General features: G+C 36.7%; 3 protein-coding genes across 5 annotated transcripts; all 3 read left to right on the forward strand.

Annotated features, from left to right (window-relative positions):
* Positions 1–2926: 2926 nt before the first annotated feature.
* On the forward strand, positions 2927–6460 carry LOC143445098 (sialate:O-sulfotransferase 1-like). The gene is made up of 8 exons (XM_076944000.1): positions 2927–3167; positions 3292–3335; positions 3651–3756; positions 3879–4054; positions 4169–4367; positions 4604–4836; positions 4905–5111; positions 5233–6460. Exons 1-8 carry the CDS (start codon positions 2995–2997, stop codon positions 5601–5603), a joined length of 1509 nt encoding a protein of 502 aa, XP_076800115.1. The 5' UTR covers positions 2927–2994; the 3' UTR covers positions 5604–6460.
* A 635-nt stretch (positions 6461–7095) lies between these two features.
* Positions 7096–8925, forward strand: LOC143459498 (uncharacterized). The gene is made up of 4 exons (XM_076956690.1): positions 7096–7347; positions 7498–7577; positions 7690–7941; positions 8066–8925. The coding sequence occupies exons 1-4, from the start codon at positions 7232–7234 to the stop codon at positions 8191–8193; spliced, it is 576 nt and encodes a 191-aa protein (XP_076812805.1). The 5' UTR covers positions 7096–7231; the 3' UTR covers positions 8194–8925.
* Positions 8926–9748: 823 nt separating this feature from the next.
* Positions 9749–18422, forward strand: LOC143461122 (transmembrane and coiled-coil domain-containing protein 4-like). Of its 3 annotated transcripts, XM_076958923.1 has the most exons (12): positions 9749–9817; positions 10644–10885; positions 11957–12107; positions 12511–12701; positions 12797–12939; positions 13126–13344; positions 14408–14572; positions 14779–14873; positions 14988–15114; positions 15232–15349; positions 15890–16069; positions 17510–18422. In XM_076958923.1, exons 2-12 carry the CDS (start codon positions 10839–10841, stop codon positions 17889–17891), a joined length of 1818 nt encoding a protein of 605 aa, XP_076815038.1. In that variant the 5' UTR covers positions 9749–9817; positions 10644–10838; the 3' UTR covers positions 17892–18422. The 3 variants fall into 3 exon arrangements, 2 of the variants coding, with proteins under 2 accessions (XP_076815038.1, XP_076815030.1); XM_076958915.1 differs by lacking the exon at positions 9749–9817 and having other exon boundaries at positions 10154–10885; XR_013118002.1 differs by lacking the exons at positions 9749–9817; positions 17510–18422 and having other exon boundaries at positions 10155–10885; positions 15232–15486; positions 15890–16002.
* Positions 18423–22272: the final 3850 nt, after the last annotated feature.

A 22272-nucleotide genomic window follows, 5' to 3' on the forward strand; every position in this document is an offset into this window, starting at 1 on the left:
GACGTGACTTATAATATCGTAGCGGAGTCCTCTTATTTCGTAGAAGCAGGGGCACAACATTTAAACATTTACGATTTTCGGTGCAACGTATTTGATCTAGTATAGTCATGCGTCGTAACTCATAAACCTTTTTTCACATTTCCGTTTCTGAAACCTGCACCAGTGATCGCACTCTGTGGTCAACATATAACATTCATGGCCACAGATAATAATCTTTGACCGCTGTGTATGGCAAGTTTACTTTGCTTCACAAGTGTTTCTTTAAACGATATAGGGATGTGACTTTTCCATCAAAGTTGGCACTTCTCAATTCAAATAAGTAGGGACTTAACATTAAAGATTTATGAATTCCAGTGCTACACATTTGATTTATTGTCATTATCTCATCGAGAGGCATTATACCTCCGTTTTCTTTATGCTTTATTTTAATCTAAATTCCTCGAATGCAAACAGTTTCAAAAGACCGAGTATGCCTACACGTTCAAGATCGGGTTCCGAAGAAACCAGAAGAATTACAGGTCATCCATAAAGAACAGATGGCTGATTATAACCATGAAGCACTTTTCGCCAAAACCTTTCCTGTCTATCCAATTGAAGCATTCTTTCGCCTCAAATGAAGTTTCAACATGCACAATCGATTCTTCGGAGCCATCTACACAATCCGCCAGCAGAGAACTTGTGAATATCCAAACACCCGCCTAGGCAGAGACTGCTACATTGATGGCCGATTAGAAATGTTTTCACCCGTCGGTCATCAGTGTCTCTGACTCTTCCTGCCTCAAATTACAAAACCAACTTTCTTTTATTCTGGCGCTCTGTGCTGATTAAATAAATCTTAACTGTAGTCAGTTAACAGACGGTTGGCTTGATACTTGATACTGCATACTACTGCCATTGTTAATTCAATAAGGCAAAAAACGATCGTTTTTCAAACTTATAGTAACAAAGACGTTCAATAAAAAATGTGGGCTTACCAATGTAAAAACGTTTCCTCCCAACTCCAAAGCGAACGGAGTGTGATGTTTGCAAAAAGGGAGCAAAAAAGATGCCAAGCTGTAGCGCTCGCAGATAAAAACAAAACTAAGGGACGGAAGAAAGAAACGTGGCAAAGGCGGGTAGGGCGTAGGCTATGTAAGGCTTTAAAGCTGATCAAAATTATCAGGTAAAAAAGCATTTTGGTTGCTTTTGCGCTGGTGCATATAGCTTGATTAGCTACATTACAATACTACATTCTTTAGGCTGTATACTTTATTGCACTAAATATGTAATAAATGTTGGAATAGGAATGTTTTACGAACAAAGAAAGTTTATCATTTAAATAACTGTTTGATAATTAAGAGAAACTGTATATGTCTACCATATGCAGCGTTGGTATCAGCGTTTTTAACATGAATCGGTGACCTGTTTTTGTTTTAGCAACAGCTCCTAACGACGCCTGGAGAACATGAGAACATGAGAACATCAACCTATTTAACTTTATAAACGAATTGAAACTTAATATCATGCTCATTGTTAGAACGCACTAAGCTTTGTGGGAAGACAAAGCGTATTCGTTGACAGTTTAGTGACTGAACTGAAGCTAAGTTAATTGACTATAAACTAAGAATCGTGTTTCGAGAATCTTCAAATGTGCTAACAAAGCGTGTTGTTGGGGATTATAGTATCATGAGCTCTGCACGAGAATTCTGTAGGAATAAGGGCTAATTATGACAAATAGCACACTAAAATGTAATTCTGGTCGGCTTTGTTTTTAGTAGCCTATTTGGTAACTAAGCTTGTATTGCTGAAAAAAATTTTACTTTTACAAGGTTATGTTTTATGTTAAAAGTCAAACTAGTACTTTATTGGAGTTGAGAAATGACAATAATAAAGTTAACTTTCTATGCAAATCTGAATGCTAAAAATGCAAGCAACAACGATTTTAACTTTTGCTATTTTTGATTAGACTGCTGCTTTCGCTTAATATAACCTAATTTTTTTAATCAAGTTTGTCAAACCCTCTCGAAGCTGTTTCCCAATTCCCTGGTTATTTAGCCTATTCCTTCAAAAACAATAATTTTGTTACTGGTGATATAGTTTTTAAGGTTTTTTACTTAATAGTTTGCAGATGAAGTAGGTAAAATGCTACGTAGTAAAATTAGTACGAAGTTCAATTGTAAAATAACTATTCCTAGGGACAATATTTATACCGGCATTGACTAAAAAAACAAAGCAACCAGCAGGAAACTGGTGCAACTAACTTCAATCTTGCTTAAGTTTTAAGTTCAGGTTTTATTTCAGTAACAGTAGTAACTTGTGGCAGTGTGAGAGGTGTATGTGATTAAAAATGGTGAAAGTTTGTGAACGTATAAGATACAGTTGTAGGATAACTTTGAGTTGTAAACAACGAAGCTAAATTAAGAGTAGTATATTAACAAAGCAATGAAACCAAATATCTTGCTTGCAGTTTTTCACAGTATAACTTATAGTCTCGAATCGCTTCACTCTTAACGTTTTAGTGGTTCGCTAATTTTAGTAATCTGTGGAAATCTGCTGAGCTCCGCCACGGTATACTATACAGTATACACCATTGTATTTACCTGTAACTTTTAGGCTACAGCACTGTTTACACTGTTGTATTGCCCTAACTATTCACCAAAACTATTAAAGGGGAACAAGAATCTTTAACCTGTTCCGCAAGGCTGTTTTAACAGTAGCGCAACTAAGAATCAAATCCTGTTCGCATTCTGTAAGCCAGGCCTTCTAAGCGCTCGGCCACTGTGCTGTCGACATATGACAAGTTACCTCTGGAGAAGATTTTTGTTTTATATTCAGTGCATTAAAATTTTCTAATTGCATAAAAAGAAGTTATATTTAGTTTCGCATTTATGAAATTAATTTTTCTCTTCTTTTAATTACGTAAACAATCGTACTAATAAACAAAAAGTTTGCTGATTGCGTCATCCACACGCAAAGATTGAAAACCACTGCACCACAACCTAGCGTATTTGCATAATGAAGATGAAAGCTAGGAGTTTGAAATGCCGGAACATAGGAAAAGTTTGGCTCATATACTTTTCTGTCGCACTGTTATGTTTTTTGAGTTACTTGAAGCTATCCAGTGTAAAGACACGAGATCCTATTTTCGAGTCATCGCAAACTTCTCTTTCAAGAAAAACAGTGATGAGGTAAAACATTATACTACGAATAAAAGATGTAGTAGTTTGGTGCATATTTATTGCTCAAAGCTTCTACAAAGTTATTTATGAAGTCTGGAGCTAATGTGTTCATCGTATTTTATTTCATTTGCAGTATATCGGAAGTTCAGCAAATTAAGACACACCATCATTGTGAAGGTATAACAAAAGATGTGCAAAGTTTTATATAGAGTAGCCAATTAACAAAATCAACAATAATACAATAAATGCTTTTACCGCAATGTAGCAGTCGTAACTAATGCAATAATTAAAGTCTAACAAGATCTAACTTGTAGTTCATGTAATTATTTCTGGAAAAAACGAGAATTTTAAAATTTGGTTCGAAAAACTTAGATGTTAAAACTTTCGCAAGTAGAATAGGCTAACTGCTAATTCAGGGTTTAGGTAATATCTGATAAAGCACCAAATTTAGTTAAGATAATTTATAATAACCATCGAGATTTACTTCCAAAGTATACAAAGTCGGGTGCTTTCTATACAATGACTTAAATCAAGAAATGATCGTAGCGAAATTCGATAACATGACGGCTGTCTGGTGCTTCTCATTATGCTCTTCAAGGTGAGCGAAGTCAAGTTTTCAAAGGAACGGCGTAGATGGGATAGCTTTTCGAGATTACTGTCTGTTTCATGCATTCGACTGGTTTAGACTTTTGTATAATTTTTTGTCGTCATTTTACAAAGGCTGACAAACTACGCTGGGCTAAAATCTGGAGATACGTGCATTTGTGCGCAGGACGTCACGGTCTTCGCCCATCTTCAATACACAAAATGTCCAGTTTATTGCAAAGGAGGAGCGGGAACATGTGGTGGTGATGATGCTATCGACGTTTATAAGATTGTATCTCCTTGTTTCCAAGGTAAGTTGAATTTATGTTTGTTTTGTTATTTACAAAGAATCAATCTATTAATTACAATGCGAACGATTAATAAAACTTTACAAAACAGTCTTTATAGGAAAATAACATTTTTAGAAGCTAACGTTCCCAAAAACATTGAAAAGTCAAAATTTTTGGGGTGCTTTGGTCCGATGCTCAAATTTGCGGATGAAAATCACCTCTACGAAAAAGATTTTACTCCTACTAATTGTATATTGTTCTGTGATACACAAAAACTACCGTTGGCTTTAGTGGATAATAAAAACGGATGTATGTGCGGCCAATTTAATGAAAGGTAAATCTTCATGAAAGAAATGCAATAAATTCTATATCGATTACATTTTGTTTTTGTGTACAATTTCTGTATTTATAACCAATATTTGCTTGTTGTCAACCGTGCCACAATTACAGTATACGTCACAAATAATAGTCTCTGAGACAATTTTTAAGCCCCTCTTCTTATATAACCTTTGAAACAAAAACCAAAAAAATTGAAAGTCATTTTTAAATTTTTTATTTAAACTTCGTTAGGTTTAATCTTACAAGCAAGATATATTGCAACCAAACACACGTAAAAGTTTATCGAACATTTTCGGAGGACACAAGATGTGGAAACATCCGGCTTCTTTCTCCTGCTGATTACAAACAAACAGCTCTCGTGTCATTTCCTGGATCTGGAAATACCTGGACGCGTTATCTTCTTGAAAGAGCTACTGGCATCTACACTGGCAGCATATATGGAGACCCACATTTACGCAGACATGGTGACAATATTATATATTACTAATTGTAATTTACGCAATCAACGCCATCCATATTTTATATGCTGTAGGTTTTTTGGCTGAATCACCAAACGTCTCCAAGCATCGCAGCGTAGTTGTGAAAGATCACATGATGAATAATAACAGAATGTCTTTGTACGAGACTGCGATCCTCATCGTTCGAAACCCATATGATGCTATGGTGGCCGAATTTAATCGTTTGGCAACAGACGGAAATCAGACTGGATTTGCAAGAGAAAATCAGTTTCAGTCTAAAAGTAAATCACTTTCAGTAAATCCTTATTTGTTTAAATGGAATTTGAAACTTTCACTTCGTGTAACTTCACTTCGTGAAACTTTCACTTCGTGTATGCTACATATCCAATAATTCTGTTTTAGATTTTGACAAAAGTTTTAAATTTCTTTCCCATTTGTGGTTGGATGTGATTCGGTATGTGGTTCTGAGTGGTAAACCAGCTCTCCTAATTGAGTTTGAAGAACTGAGGAACGATCCTATTGCGACAACACTGAAAATGGTCAAGTTTCTGAGGAAACACACAGTGATTTCGCCTGATCACCTCCAACAACGTATTCTCTGCCTCAGTCAACAACTGAATGGAGATCATAAAAGAGGCAAGCGCAAACTCACAATAGATCCATTTACCAAGGTTATGAAAGGGAAGTTTAATCATGATGTAGTTCAAGCAAGAAAGCTATTGAACGAACGCGGTGTTAATTTCTCGATGCCAAAATATGAAAGACAAGTATAACAAAGAGTGTTTAGCTTAAACCGAAACCTTTTTCATGCTATAATAAGCTACACTTTGAATGCAGTTTTAAGATTTTTCAAAACTTTCAAACTTTCAAAACTTAAGTTTGCCGTGACAATTGACAGTGAATTGACTGTGAACGCTGAATTATAATGCGTGTAGTCTTTCGCATTTTACTTTACACACAAAATTTCAGATTGTCAAGAAAATCTCACGTTTGTCCACCACAAGTTACCTTTTACACGCTGTATGTTTTACGATTGTGTTTTCATAGCGTTTAGTCACTGTTTTATACTCAACTTACGGTTCTTTTTCTATAACAGTTTCGTTATAAACACGCTAATACCTGAAATATTTTGTGTCAATATTTCTATAGCAAATTGCAGTTATGTGTTTTAGGCCTTTAGGGGAATTTTTTGAGCTTATTCCATTATTAGCCTATTGACCACTCCTATATAGCCTTCAAAATGTCATCGTGGTTTGATACGAACGGCGTGTAATTTGGTATTTTAGGAGACATTTTATTTGTGATTAGTTTGTGACCTTTTTGTTGTTATTTTTTGTTTCCATAAACACGGCCTGCGAAGTATATGGTGTTTTTGAACGGGAAGAACCCAAAGGTACTGTATCTTCAATTGTTGACATGTCGTTAGCTAAGAATACAGTTTAAATTACAAAATATTCAAAAGTTAAGAATGCGGATTTGTGGGTAAGAGTGTAGATCAGGCCTGGCCAACCGGTATTATGCGGCTCTTTCGTTCATATTGTATTTGTGTTTTTAGTTTGTACAGTATAAATGACTTGTAAATTTCTGTCATTTTCATGTTGGTGTGTAACGTTTACAATAAACGTAGTTGAACAAAGGTGTGTATGTGAGTGAGGAAGAGACGGAGTGATATTCATGTGTGCCAATGTGTATAATGTGGCTCTTTGCGGTTAACACAGCAAGACGTGAGGCTCTTAGTTTCTGACTGGTTGGTCACCCCTAGTGTAGATGATCAGGGACTGTTTGGACTATAAATGACTTGCCGAAAAGGAAAAAAAAGGAAAAAGGAAGTTATACAACTTAACATGACTATATGTAAGCAAACAATTTTTTTTTCAGTTTTTTTTTACCGTCACCTATTATATGATAGGCCTATAGCAGAAGCGTCTAAATTTCTCTTTTAAACTGACATTGTCATATTAAAAAAAAACGGAAGTACTTCTTTCCGCGCTGTGACGTGCAAGTTACTTGTCTAAACGTTGATCAACGTAAACGATAGGCTAGTACGGTACAGTACTGTATTGTAGTCAGGAAATAGGCTAGTAGGCTACGGTACAGTATTGTAGGTCTATGTTAGTACTTTGTAGGATCGACTTGTTACAGCATAGGATTCGCTGCCACCAACGATATAAAGAACATGATGGGAAACTACCTCCTCCTCGTTTGTTTCTTTTTTATGAGAAGAGAAGGTTTTGTTTCGCCCGCGTCACGCATGGTTGCGGACACTTACTCACTCACACTACGCCAGTCGTGGCGAAAAGTTATACGCATTTGCATGGTTCGTTTATCGATTACTGAGAAGTGAGGTTGTTGTTTACGTTGTTTTGACGATTCAAACGTGTGTAGCCTATCAGTTGCCAACATGTCGTCCGCACCAGCACTTACTGCTGAATATTTAATTGAAATCGTTGTCGACGATGAAGAGTGTATAATCAAGCCTGTATCATCTTCTGCTTTGCAAGCTAATGATCTCTTTCAGTAAGTTAAGAATTAAGATAGGCTGAGGCTAAGAGACCTTTTAAGTATATGGTGCTTATAGCTTTATATGATTTAGAAACTATCTCTCACACTAGGAAAATAGAAGGTTGAATGCATTTAATGAGTTTACTTTTGCATGTTACTGGTTAGGTGTAAATACTGTGATGAAAAATTTAAAAGTCAGCGAGGTTTTGAAGTTCATCAAAAGGTCAAGCATCGTGGTTATTTAGGTAAGTCCTGCTGCCTTAAGGTTTTGTGTATTTTTATAAGTTTACATGTTTAGCAAGATAAATTTGTGTGTATGCCAAATACAGGATTTTTCACAAGCTAACATTTTTTAAGGCTTTTCCTCTGAGACGTGTTCTGGCAAAACAATTAAAAGTATGTGGGTTGAGGTATGTGAATCACCAGATGATTTGACGACAGAAGCCATTGATTACTTTATGAACATTTTCGCCACCAAACCAAATGGATCTGAGTTGTTGACAACGTTTAGTTTAGATGGCATATCTAGAATTCTTCATATTTTTGGCCCGAATGCAGATCGATGCAAATCACTTGAAGCCACAAGAAAATTTTTGATCTTTTTCTCAGGTATATATTTTTATGATTCAGCTTAACATTTAATGTGATAAGATATTAATGTTGTATTATACTTATATTGAATATGTTCTAACTTTCTGAAATCAATTACAATAAGTTGGATTGTTTACTCTAGGAAAATACACGCAGAAAATACAACAGAATTGCCATCAAGTAACCTCACTCCAGATGAAATTAGTATTGCGTAAACTGAAACGCAATTTTAATTTGTATGTTACACATTTGTACACGTTTTGTCTTTAATAAAGGTGGTGAGTCCACCCTAGGTGTGAATTCAAATGCAACAAAATGTTTATGATGTAACAAAGGCTTTGTTTGACTTGAATGCTGGATGATGTAATAATGCTTGCTATCTAGTTTTGATGGCAGGAGCTAGACTTGTAAACATTCAATTTATTTTCTTATTGCTGTACAGTAGTTAAAAGAAAAGCGATTACACGGTAATTGTACAAATTTCAGGCTAATTTTAGAACTGGTTTTGCAAGCGTGCATGTGCATGAACTTGTCCTCTCGGTATGACAAAATTTTTCTTTTTAATACTTCTGCCCATGCTTCTTTTTTTTGATACAAATTTTTTTGTTTGGTACACTAAACAAATTGTGCTGAGGTAGACAGTTGTTGCACTCAGGCATGCAACTGTGGCGTTTAGATATAATCAAATTAAACAAGTTCTATAATTGGCATTTGTTTAGCATTTTTTGTGTTTCCAGTTAAATTCTAAACAAATTTGAAATGTATTGTTCCTAGTTTAATCCTTATTCAATCTTAGTTACGTAATTAAGTGTGTCAAGTGGTTTTCTGTACCCGATGTAAATCAATTTTAATTCTTTGTGATAAAAGCTTAGAATGTAACATGGACACATGTATACGTGTGATGGTAAAAGCTAGCTTGGCATTCGCCCATTGGTTAAAATACGGGAGTATAAAAGCTAATGTTGGATCTAATCTAAATCTCTCTTGTCTTTTGTCGTTTAGCTATTTCTTCTATTCTGCTGAATTATTCGGAATTGGAATCATTACTGAATTTGAGTTATAGCTTGGTTTAAATGTGGAAAGATGGTGTAAATGTTTCTAATTTGATACAACCTATTCGGACAATATAACAATTACACTTTATGAAGTTGGTGTTGATTTGAAGAAACGTTATAGAAACAGCAAACGCAACGGAGTCAAAGACGTCTATAGGAGTCTAGCAGTAAGACTAATATTGGCTTCAGGCCAAACTAAAAGCAATCCCCACACAACATATACGTGGCATTTTAATATTGCAGTCTCAATCTGCAAGCATACCTGTAGATCTTTAGGCCTAGTTTCACCAAGCTTTAAAAATTTCGCACCATTGTAAACTTCAAAGTTAACCAAATTCAGCTAGGCCTATAGGCTATACTGATATATACGCTTCCAAAGGTCACCTTCCCCTAATCATAGTTCTTTCTCCGTAAGGCTACACTAAGTCCAAGGCTCAACCAAAGTCAAACGTGTGAAACGGATGTGACCGCACTGAAGCGTAACGAGGGCGAAATAAAAACGGTACTTCCCCCAGCAGTTTCCTATCATGTTCTTTATATCGTTGCTGCCACCATGTTAATATCGCTACTCTCGTGATATTATTTGTTGATCTAAGTCGATAAGACGTTCGGCTGAATCTCTTGTATTTTAGACAGTCTTGAACATGAACGTTATTACTCCACATACGAATCACAATGCACACCAAGAAAGTACATGGCGGTAGCATGACCAACATAGAAATCGTAACAAGTACTTTATACCTATCAACAACACTCAACAGGGTGCCTTTGTGCTATGCACCCCTGCTTTAGCTCGTAATTGCATGCTGGTCATTGGTCCTTGAATGAAGAAAAAATAGGTGAGTGGGCTTATGGCGAAGGTTAAAGCTGTTACGTAGTTCGGTTGTTTACTCCTGACTCAGAAGGCTCCTGCTTCAGTTGTATGCTTGCTTCGCTCATATATTGAAAAAAAACACGAGCTTCTGAGTTCAACGTTTTTATCGAACTGTTGTCTTGTGCGGAAGCAGTGAGAAAATTAACAGGTGCGGAGAGTATTCTAAGGGCGCCAACTAGCGACAATCTAAGAAGCACACAACGGCCGCTACAGGCTCACACAACAAGTACAGAAGTATCAGTTAAAAGTTTCACAATCACAAAAAAAAATTGGCAGTGGGTTTATAGTTATACACCGGGATATACGGAAAAGGAAAACAAGTTTTTTTAGCACAACTCACTATCAGCAGGTCTCAAGCGACTGAGTGATAGGGAACCATTGCCAGGTTTAAGCTGTGCATAGACTTTCCTCAGCATGAGAATAAAGATTACCATCAATGCAACATTAGAAGCATCAATCATGGGAAAGACAACACCATTGAATTGTATTACTTCAAGTGTTCCATGCTTCACATTACTGTATTTTAAAAGCAAAATTTGATCATGATTTCATAGTTGAAAAAACTAAGTTAGGTTATACATAATTTCAAAACTTAGGCTATCCATTTAAATTTTTATAACAGCTATTACGAGTGTAAGCATTTAAACTTACTTAACTTTTATGTGACGGTTTGCATTGGAACTGACACACTTGTACATTAAAAGCACAGGAAGCAAAAACTTTCTACAATATTTCAACTTCGAAGAAGTCCATTTGTGGTTTTAAATGTGTTAATGACATTTATGTCTCAGAAAAAAATCAAGTTGGAAGAAGAAAGTTCTCAAGATGGTGCTTCTAAACAGTCCTTAACACCAGAGTGTGATTGTGAAAATCATCAAGGTGAAAACTTTGACAACACCATCACAGATGAAATTAACAAGAATTCTTATACAAATTCTAAGTTTGTTGAATCACTTGGTGATATTACAAAGTTCAGTTATTCTGGAATGTGTGCATCTGCTTTAAACTTGTTATTTGATGCACCAGAAGACAGGCAAGTTGTAAAATTTGTCAAGTGTATTGTTGACTATATCAATTCAAGCGCCCATGCAGTGAATTTTCGTTAAACTGAATTTTTGTGGTATTCTGAAGATAGAGAGATATATATATATCTTCTATCAGGATTCTTTAAATTTCAATACCCTTTGGGTGCCACATTTTATCCATATTATTTATATAGATTTGTTACATATTTATATAGATATACAAATGCTTTTAAGTAAAGTATAATGATGCAGAGTTTTTTTTCCAGAAAGGCAGAGGTGTATACTCAAATATAAAAATAAATTTATTTGTCATTTTTGTTGATTCAATTTTTGCAACTTTGCAACATTATCATGGACTTAACCAGCTACCAATTTAGGAAATTTGTCTTTGCAAAGTTACTGCACTTTGAAAAATGCTTGTCTTACACTTCACAGTTCAGCAGTGGTATTACTGTAGTGAGATTTGAAGTTGGTCATTGTTACTAAATCACTGGTTGCTTGACCAAACTGGGAAATGTAGACCACGCTTAACATGCATTGTGTAAAATGGCCATTTTTATGGTTTTCCAAGTTCTTTTTATTAAGACACTTTTAACAGTCATTGTATTTTATGCAAAATAGTTACCTGTAAATGGCAACTAGTGAGTGACATAACAAGCAACTTGAAGATAGATAAGGAAGATTAGGCCAGAGAGCAGATGAAATTGTCTATTATGTCCGACCCAATTTGTTTTATGGAAAATCAAAATTATTTATTATTAATTAGTTGATGTTTAATTGCAGAAATAGTTCCTATTGTCAAATTTCGCTGCATTGGCCCTTCCATAGTTTAATTTTTAATTCATATCAAAGCAGTATGAGAACCACATGGAAATATTACCAATAAATTTAAGCAAGCCTTAAGTGTTTTTACAATAAAAATCCCTTTATATATTATATATTTGATAAACACATGCATATCTGTTGAAAGTATTTACGGCGTCATTATAAATTGGTGTCACCATTGCAGCCAGTAAAGCACCATGTTGACAGTGGCATATCACGGAATCCATGCCAAGTTATTTTCTTTTTTACTGTAGAGAATACAGGCATACGTTTGTTACATCATTTGTGGCGCATCTCTGCTTACCCAGCAATGTTGCCAACACTATGATAGCACTTTCGGATGGCCATGGATTACCAGGAACTGACCTTTTCGTTGAAAATTTACTTCAGGATGAAAAAGTTAAGGTTCGGTATATATCTTAAAATGTTATAAACGTTACATAATAATAATATATGTGTTTCTCCACTATTTATGAAATGTGTTGAAGTGGAAGGTTATTCAAGTTAATCGAACACTGAATGTGTGAATGACAAACTTATCTACACTTAGGCGCTAGAGTTTGTGAACCACCAAACTTTTACGTTCATTTGTACAAGAGTTCCATACATCATTAAAGATGAGCAGCTTTCATAAAATTGAAAATTTTACAATGTGCAATTTTTGCACTTGTTGAACATACACAACTTATATCAGCAAGAAAATGCAAAGTATTTGCAAATCAGGTTTATGAACTACCATCTAGCTTATATTTGTTGTCTAATTGCTAAGCATCACGTACTATTTAGAGTTTTATTTGTATTATTGCAGGAAAATATACATATTCTTCTAAATGATATGGTTATGTGGGCCGTCACTTCTTCTGGAGGTCGTTATGATGCTAGAACTCGATTTGTAATTCGGCATGTGGCATGGCAATTGCATGTTAAATATGAAGATTTTGAAAATATTGAAGAGCTCATCATAGAGATGCTGAAAAAGTGCACTGAGAAAGAAAAATCGTAAGTTGTTATATTATAGGGCAGTGTTTACTGTATGGTGTCTAATGAACAACTATCTGCTTTCATGGTTATAAACAGGAAATTAATATGTGCAGAGAGCAAGAGGCAACTCGAAAAAAGAATGCAAGAAATCGTAAATGGAAACGTTACGCTCTAATAGGCTTAGCAACAGCTGGAGGTGGGGCACTGGTCGGACTGACAGGGGGATTGGCTGCACCTCTTGTTGCTGCTGGTGCAGGTGATGTTGATTAGAATTAACGGAAAATAAAAGCACAACTATCTGTGTAATATTTGCATTAAATGTGTAATTAAATTACTTTCCTTGTTAATAGCATTTTTTCACAAGTCATTTATGCTGACAGTTTCCCTTTATAAATTTAATTATGAACATTAGAAGTGGACTAAGGTTTGTGTACTTATGCAGGGGCTATACTTGGAGGTGCTTCAGCGGCAGCACTTGGGTCAGTGGCTGGCATTGCAGTTATAACATCGTTATTTGGAGCAGCCGGCGCAGGCCTAACAGGTTACAAGATGAAGCGTAGGTTTGGTGGAATAGACGAATTTGAATTTCGGCCACTTACAGCTGCCACACAGCCAGCGATCACAATTGCTGTTTCCGGATGGCTATCAGAGGACAGGCAAAGTGACTAAGATAAAATGGTTTGGTGACACTTAATCACGCGACACTTAATCACGCGACGCTTAATCACCGACACATAATCACTAGGACATTTAATCACGCGACTCTTAATCACGCGACACATAATCACTAGGACATTTAATCACGCGACACCTAATCACTAGGACATTTAATCACACATTTACAGTATCGGCTATCGTACACACTAGGTAACAATGTCATGCATGGGAAATGTAAGCAACTGCACGAAGATAACTAAAATCTCACTTGACAGATAACGGTCAACTGTGTCAACATGATGACTGTCATCGTGTTGGTGATATTTCTGGCTAAATATCAGAGAGTTTCTATAGCTGGTGAAAGTCAACTTTAAACCAATGTTTTCTGAATTTGACGGTTTAATTTAAATTATCATTAGAATTGTCGCGATACCCATCTATGCGTATATGTGGTGTACTTCGCTTTTGCAAAACTTTGTTTTAAGAAAGGTAATAGGTAAAAAGTTTTTTCTTCACGTCAGAACCGTTTTGATGGTACTTTGATCAAGAGCTTCGGTGACAATAGAATAATGTTACATATTACATAGGTTTGACTTTGAATTGTCTGAATTTGACTTTATGAAGCTGGTGTTGATTTAAAGAAACATTATAGAGAGAGCTGGCGCAACGGAGTCAAAGACAATTGTCGGGGAGTTCTAAAAGAAAGACTAATAGCCTTTGGCTTTAGGCCAACCTTAAAAGCAATCCACATCGTCATCCCCACAGAGAGATGCACATGAGCTTGAATTACTGAATTTTCCTCACGCTTTTCCGACATCCAAGTGATTATGTGTCGCGTGATTAAATGTCGCGTGAATAAGTATCCAAGTCGCGTGATTAAATGTCCTAGTGATTATGTGTCGCGTGATTAAATGTCCTAGTGATTATGTGTCGCGTGATTAAATGTCCTAGTGATTATGTGTCGGTGATTAAGCGTCGCGTGATTAAGTGTCGGTACACCGATAAAATACCATACTGCGATTTCTTGATATCAGACGTGTGGTGACAATGTCTATCACTCTAACCAGGTGGATTTGTATATCCATGGAAGCATATGTTGCAAGGTCGTGAGCAGTACACTTTGGTATGGGAATCAAAACATCTTCTTAGACTGGGAAGTGCATTCCAGTATATCATTGACAGCTTGATGAGTGTCGCTGCTACTGAAGCCTTGAAGTATACTGTTTTAGCAGGCATGTAAATGCATTGAACGTTTCTATTGCGTTTTTAAATTATGCATGAATGGTGCTTGCTCTTAGTTTTAAAATTGATGATAAATTAAGTAATGTCTCAAACTAAGCGTTAAATTAAAAAAAATGAAATGTCAACATAATCAACCCTCTGCATTTTTAAACAATTTGTGTTTGACATCTATACCAATGCCATAACATTTTTAAAGGATTAATCACCGCAGTAGCCTGGCCAGCGTCACTCATTTCTGCAGCTGGTGTGATTGATAATCCGTGGAGTGTGTGTCTGCAAAGATCTTCCCAAGTAATAGCGCTGTTTACTTAACGAAAAGTGCCATTTTAACATCAGAGCTTGTGCATTTTTTCCTAAAACTACTTCTTGGCATGTGTCGTTTTCTTGGTAAATTTGGATTTCTAGGTGGGCAAACAGCTTGCCGAGGTTCTGCTTGCAAGGGAACATGGCCATCGTCCTGTCACACTTATTGGATTTAGCTTGGGAGCCAGGGTGATTTATCACTGCTTAGAGGAAATGTCTAAACGAAAAAGTGAGTTCTGTATGAAATTACTTTGGCCTCTATAGAATTAATATGTAAATCACTTATTTATAATCATAAATGAGTCAACAGACACCTTAACATCAACATTATGTTTTATTTTTCAAGATCATACTGGCATTATTGAAAATGTTTATCTGCTTGGTGCACCTGTTAGTGGAAAAGCAGAAGACTGGAAGATATTTTCATCTGTGGTTGCAAGTCACATTACAAATGTTTATTGCTGGTAATTTTTCACATACGGATGCTCTCGATGGTAGTAGGATGCAGAGACAAACCAGCAGAAGCAGTAGAACTTTAATGTGAAATGCGCTGACTTACTGTTGTAAAGTCTTACTGCCCTGATGAAGCTAAGATGTATTGGTCAGCAATGGTTGTACATTAAAATATTTCACCAGAATGGGAATACTTTAGTGTTGATACTATAATATGATTGGTAGAAAACACAGAATTTTTAATAACTTTTACATCAATCTAACGTGCACAGACGGATTTGCATTTTTGTGGATCTGGTAGTTGATTGCTATATATATATATTATAATTAGGGCAATTTTTTTATCATAAAAGTTTTATTTTGTCACAAACTTGGAATAATAATGCTGAAATATCAAAGTAAAAATATAATAGTGTACGTAGTATCAGATTTAATATTTTTAAGGCCAAATTTAGCAAACGTTAAGTCATATTTTGAAAATTGTGGGTTAATAAAAATCGCTCTAACTATTAAGTATGTTGTGGCTTCCAGATTTTACACTTTTTTTACAGGACAGACTGGCTTTTGCGATTCTTGTATCGAACAAGCGCGAGGCAAGTACAGGTAGCAGGCCTGCAACCGATTATGTGGGAAAATCGACGAATGATCAACATTGATCTAAGCTCGATCATCGATGGACATATGGATTATGCCAAAAACATGGATACTATACTGGCAGCAATAGGGGTTAGGTATGAGGATGATTTGCTACAAGTTGTGATTTTGAGGCATTTTACGTGTGTCCGTTTCACTGAGCTGTAGTAAAGAAGAAAGATTGAAATTTAAGGTCCTTTTTAATGTTAACTGGTGTGAAACAGCACATATAACGGTTTGGTGACACTTAATCACGCGACACTTAATCACGCGACGGTTAATCACCGACACATAATCACTAGGACATTTAATCACGCGACTCTTAATCACGGGACACATAATCACTAGGACATTTAATCACGCGACACCTAATCACTAGGACATTTAATCACACATTTACAGTATCAGCTACCGTACACACTAGGTAACAATGTCATGCATGGGAAATGTAAGCAACTGCACGAAGATAAACTAAAATCTCGCTTGACAGATAACGGTCAACTGTGTCAACGCGATTACTGTCATCGTGTTGGTGATATTTCTGGCTAAATAACAAAAAGTTTCTAGCTGGTGGAAGTCAACTTTAAACCAATGTTTTCTGAATTTGACGGTTTAATTTAAATTATCATTAGAATTGTCGCGATACCCATCTATGCGTATATGTGGTGTACTTCGCTTTTGCAAAACTTTGTTTTCAGAAAGGTAATAGGTAAAAAGTTTTTCGTCAGAACCGTTTTGATGGTACTTTGATCAAGAGCTTCGGTGAAAATAGAATAACGTTACATATTACATAGGTTATACGTAGCAATGCAAAATGACATGTTATTTCCTGATTGGCTAATGTGTTTCTAGAAAAACTAAGGTTTGGTTGAAATCTCCTCTTCTTGTCTCTACACATAATATCAGTTTTACCTTCTGGACTGTTCATTACTGAATTGGAGTTATAGTTTTGTTTAAATGTGAAAAGATGATAAAAATGTTTCTAATGTGATACAACTTATTTCGGACAATATAACAATTAGACTTAATGAAGCTGGTGTTGATTTAAATAAAAATTATAGAGAAAGCCGGCGCAACGGAGTCAAAGACAATTGTCGGGTAGTTCTAAAAGAAAGACTAATAGCCTTTGGCTTTAGACCAACCTTAAAAGCAATCCACATCGTCATCCCCACAGAGAGATGCACATGAGCTTGAATTACTGAATTTTCCTCACGCTTTTCCGACATCCAAGTGATTATGTGTCGCGTGATTAAATGTCCTAGTGATTATGTGTCGCGTGATTAAATGTCCTAGTGATTATGTGTCGCGTGATTAAATGTCTTAGTGATTATGTGTCGGTGATTAAGCGTCGCGTGATTAAGTGTCGGTACACCCATATAACATGGTGTAATATTAAACCACAGCTTTGCCAGACTCTAGTTGCGGTAGAGGAGGGTGCACATTTGCAATAAACAAATTTGATTTGTTTATTGGGCTGATGCCTGTAGTATCTAATGTAATAAACTTTGTCGTTTACTATCGACGGTATGTATATACAGGACAAAAGGATTGCCGCAGAAAAAAGAATTATTAAAAGAGAAAAGGTCATCCAGTTTACCCACCATACTCAAGTTGTCCAAGGATTCAGCGCTAACAACTTCCAGCTCATGTGACCAACTTCACGAGGATTTGCCTTCTGAGCTAGTCGATTACAATTTATCTGCTGCTGCACAAGCAAAGGAGATGCCTGAAAGAAACTCAACTGAACAGCCTGCATTGAGTGACAATGTCTCAAACTTTAGCAGACAAGAAAATAAAATTATTTTTAATTATAATTCCAGTTTGAACTTATCTGAATTCAACTATTTGTATCTACAGCCCAATCAATCTAAAATGTTAATTTGCTCAAGAGTTACATTTTGCACTATGCCTGCTAAATAGCACAAATTTTATATTTTATTATTTCTTTCTGCCGATTGTCATTGTTGTGATTTAATTGCAAGCACTTTTTATGCGGTTTGTTGAAGGTTTTGGTGTTTTAATTTATGTTCATCCTTACTAGATTACTAACTTCGCAAAATGTGAGCACTACAGACTGGGAAGTCTGGCATCTTTTTAGCAAGATTTGTTTTAACTTGTCGATAAAGCTATGGTTTTAAATAGCGCATCATACATCTCCCGTGGAGCACAAAATGATTTATGCAAAAGAAAAAACCAGCAATTTATAGTTTGAAAATTATCGTTGAATGCTGGTGTATTTTTCATGCATCTTCTCACTTTTCATGTGGAAATGCCTAACATCAACAAAGAGGCAAACTTATTCCTTTGTGAGTGCATACTTTTCAGTCTTTTTTATTAATGTTGTTTTTATCTTGTGTAAGTTTTGTGAAGTTCCTATGGTGTCTGATAAAGTGCAATGACTTGAATCTGTCGGTGTTTATTACAATGAGCAATCAATAAAATGCTTGGTCAGTCTAAGTAATTAGAGGCGCTTACATACTCAATTTATATTGTTACCTTCGACATAGATTTATAGCCATGATAAACGTAAGAATTGTGAAAAGGAATATACTTAGCAGTTCACTTCAATTGACACCAACTTCAGATATAGTGTGTGGTGAAACTACCAGCCCAAATGGTACAGCACAATGGAAAATGGAATGTTTAAGTGATAACAAGAAAAGCAAACAAATCAGATTTTTTTATGGCTAACAAAGAGTATCACTTCATTGTAGAATTCTTGCATTTTATAGTGTACATGCTGCTTGATAAATGCCTATGAAATAGTACAAAAATATCTCACAGCATGTAGGCTAAAGCACTACTTTAACTTCTACATAGACTAATTCTGACAAACAAATTCCTAAAAAAAAATAAAAAACTAAATTCCCTATTGCAAGTAGCCTACACGTTTTTAGCAGAACAAGTCCACATCAACAAAAGTCGAAAAAACGATTATTAAACGAAATCATTATATCTTAAGTTCCAAAGGTAGCTGAAAATGTATGTGGAAATTGCCTCTTTGCATGTACCAACCACATAAAAATTTAGTAGCTGAAAATGTATGTGGACATTGCCTCTTTGCATGTACCAACCACATAAACATTTACAAACGAAGATTCCCAAAGAATTACTTTGGCGCTGTTGACAATATCTTTTTTGCTCATTCTCCAGCTGTAGTTTGGGTGGTGGACTGCTTGGGCGGCTCTAACATTGTCGGTCGTGTTATAGAGACGTCAACCGCCGTTGTTTAAAAATCTCATCTGTTCGTAAAGAAGTCTTTAATTCTTTATTTAAGTACTACACAGCAGCTCATACTGACAACTACATTAGAAAGTTATGATTCTTTCTACAATCTACAACATAATAGGTATGGCTTTCAAAACACTAGAAAGCTAAGGCACAATTTATTTAACAACGTTATTTTAACTTAGTGTAATACTTAAAATAAGCCCTTTTGATGCAATTCTTGGTTTCTTCAACGAATTGGTATATTCAGTCACTGTTTAAAGAGCTTAGAAACTAAAGCAATTGAAGCTAACTTTGTCAATATCACTGTCTGTAAACGTTTCAGTTACGAATCTTTACATTTTCATGTTGGCAACCGGTTAACTACTGATTTGTCAAAACTAGAATATGCCTATATTATACAGTAGGGGAGACCGGGGTTAGCTGGAAAAATTTAAACCACCAAAATTCAGAATGATCTTCGAAGCCTTTATCTAGTCTGGCATAATGACTCCCCTTATCTACAACTTATTACAAAAGACTGACCAGAAATTGTTACGGGTTTACACACAAACTTTAATTTTTCAGACATCAGTCACGTGTTTCAACTAACCCCGAAGCCGAGGCTTGTTGGAAAACCACACGGGGTTAGTTGGAACATACATCGATTTGTTATATACAGTATTCAAAAGTGTCTGTTCTTTGAATGTCAATCAATCTATTGTGGATTGTAGCCCAAAAATTCAACAGGGAAGACAAATTTCTGCTGACAGCGTTTTGTTCCTCTTCTGTTCAAAAGAACAGGCAATTTGAACACAATGTCTTTTAAATTTTGAGTGAATTCCAATTCGTCAGTGTATAAGAGAGGAGATTGTAAGCTGCTTCGCCATAGTGTAATGTAGTATAGTATTGCTATACTGGAACCTGAATCTTTAATGCTTCTTCTCAAGTGTGTATAATAGATAACCAAACCAAAGAAAGCCAGTAGGAAAATTTTGTTACGTGTTTGCATTTTTTGAATACAAATAACCCACTCATGTTGGAAATTCCAATATAATCTACACTTGTACAAATCACACATTTTTTCCTTAAGCTTGTAAGTTTGAAACCCTAAATATAACTAACTTCAAAAACATCGCTTTACGCCATAAAAAAAGCATTAAGGACTCTCTGAATACACATAACAACTTCTAGAATTGTACAGATTGTAGAGAAATACGCAAATAGAATCTCCGCTAATAGTACAAGTTATTTGCGCTGTCCGCAGTCACTTTCCTGAACACCCTGAGAACGCATTTAGACAACGTATGTTTTCTACTATGTAGCCTACCTTTCATTATTACTTTTAATGTTACTACTGTATTTGCTCTATCTTGAATCTGTCCAATTATCTTCATCCTTCATTTCTCTGTCCATAAACTTTCCTGCGGCAAATTACAAACTCGACCCAATTTTAGGCAATGAGTGCTCATCAAGTAATCTCTCTTTTGTGTATTCCTTTCAAGATCCTGGAGAAACTGATCTACGCCCGTGTCGAACCTATTATAGACCCACTGCTCCCTCAAGAGAAGCTGGATTTCGACACGGAAGATGAACCGTGGACCAAGTTACTCTCTTGACTCAAGAAATCGAGGACAGCTTCTCGGCTAAGAAAAAAAACAGGTGCTGTGTTTGTCGATCTCACAGCTGCCTATAATACCGTCTGGCACCGCGGCCTCACCTGCAAGCTTTTGCGCCTACTGCCGGACAGGCACATGGTTTCCCTAATCATGGAACTTGTCCGAAATCGCAGTTTCACCCTCATCACAGGTGATGGCACAAAAAGCAGATTGCGACGCCTGCGAAATGGTGTCCCACAGGGATCAGTCCTGGCTGAGGCTGGCTCCCCTCCTTTTCAACATCTACACGCACGACCTGCCAGAAACAATTGCCAAAAAGTTTGCTTACGCCGATGATTTGGCAATTATGCATAGAGCAGAAAACTGGCAGGAGTTGGAGGGGTCCCTAACCCAGGACATGACAACCATATCCACTTATCTCCAGAAATGGAAGCTGAAGCTCAGTGTAACGAAAACGGTGACGGCTGCCTTCCACCTCCACAACAAGGAGGCACAACGTGAGATCAACATCACTGTTGATGGACGTCCTCTCCCTTTCACTGCCGAACCAACATACCTCGGCATAAAACTGGATAGGACACTCACGTTTCGTCGACACCTGGAGTCACTTCGCAAACAACTAACAACACGCGTTGGGCTTTTGAGAAGACTGGCAGGATCTAGCTGGGGTGCTGGATGCACAACACTTCGCACAGCTACCATGGCTTTGGTCCACTCTGCCACCGAGTACTGCACACCAGCTTGGTGTCATAGTGCTCACACTCGTCTCATAGATAAGCCGATAAATGACGCTCTGCGCTTAGTGACTAGATGCCTGCACCCCACACCAATAGACAACCTGTTTGTCCTAGCAGGTATCCACTCATCTGAGCTTCGCCGCAAGAGAACCACACTGTCTCTAGCACGCCGAGCCCTGGAGCCTGGGCATCTTCTGCATAACCGGCTCCTGTCTCCTCCACTTAGAGGACACCGGCAGCTTAAGTCGAGGCACCCATTTGTCCCTGCTGCATTGGATTTACTGAATGAATTTAACCAGTCAACCACCAATGTGGCAAGCTGGGTGGATTACAAATGGAGCATGGAGTGGCAAGAAAACTCCTCCAGACTCCATGGCTACATTTCGAAGGCCAGCACATCACCACCGGGAATGCATTTTCCCAGGTGTGCTTGGACCAAGCTCAATCGCCTTAGAACTGGCGTTGGCCTCTTCCGCTCAATTATGCACAAATGGGGTACGGCTCCATCTGCGGCCTGTGAGTGTGGTGCAGAAGAGCAGACTGCAGACCACGTCATAACATCTTGTCCCACCTACCGCCATCCTTGTGGAAACCGTGGTCTGACAATAATGGATGAAAACCTGGTCAGCTGGCTAACAAACACCTGCCCTACAATATGAGGTTTTTGTTCCCTCTCTGAAACTAAAGAACCATCTACTCCACACGAAGAAGAAGAAGTAAATCTTATCTAGTCAGCAA

Source organism: Clavelina lepadiformis, chromosome 1 (assembly GCF_947623445.1).
Source record: "Clavelina lepadiformis chromosome 1, kaClaLepa1.1, whole genome shotgun sequence".
NCBI classification, from domain to species: Eukaryota; Metazoa; Chordata; class Ascidiacea; order Aplousobranchia; family Clavelinidae; genus Clavelina; species Clavelina lepadiformis.

What these genes read in the sequence shown, in the direction of transcription:
- LOC143459498 (XM_076956690.1), top strand. Translation starts at nt 7,232, where the DNA reads ATGTCGTCCGCACCAGCACTTACTGCTGAATATTTAATTGAAATCGTT. An exon ending in CAAGCTAATGATCTCTTTCA is followed by an intron (nt 7,348 to 7,497) that starts GTAAGTTAAGAA and finishes GTTACTGGTTAG; the next exon opens with GTGTAAATACTGTGATGAAA. An exon ending in CAAGCATCGTGGTTATTTAG is followed by an intron (nt 7,578 to 7,689) that starts GTAAGTCCTGCT and finishes ACATTTTTTAAG; the next exon opens with GCTTTTCCTCTGAGACGTGT.
- LOC143445098 (XM_076944000.1), top strand. Translation starts at nt 2,995, where the DNA reads ATGAAGATGAAAGCTAGGAGTTTGAAATGCCGGAACATAGGAAAAGTT. An exon ending in GACACACCATCATTGTGAAG is followed by an intron (nt 3,336 to 3,650) that starts GTATAACAAAAG and finishes TTACTTCCAAAG; the next exon opens with TATACAAAGTCGGGTGCTTT. An exon ending in TGCGGCCAATTTAATGAAAG is followed by an intron (nt 4,368 to 4,603) that starts GTAAATCTTCAT and finishes AAACTTCGTTAG; the next exon opens with GTTTAATCTTACAAGCAAGA.
- LOC143461122 (XM_076958915.1), top strand. Translation starts at nt 10,626, where the DNA reads ATGACATTTATGTCTCAGAAAAAAATCAAGTTGGAAGAAGAAAGTTCT. An exon ending in TGCACTGAGAAAGAAAAATC is followed by an intron (nt 12,702 to 12,796) that starts GTAAGTTGTTAT and finishes TAATATGTGCAG; the next exon opens with AGAGCAAGAGGCAACTCGAA. An exon ending in CTGGCAGCAATAGGGGTTAG is followed by an intron (nt 16,070 to 17,509) that starts GTATGAGGATGA and finishes ATGTATATACAG; the next exon opens with GACAAAAGGATTGCCGCAGA.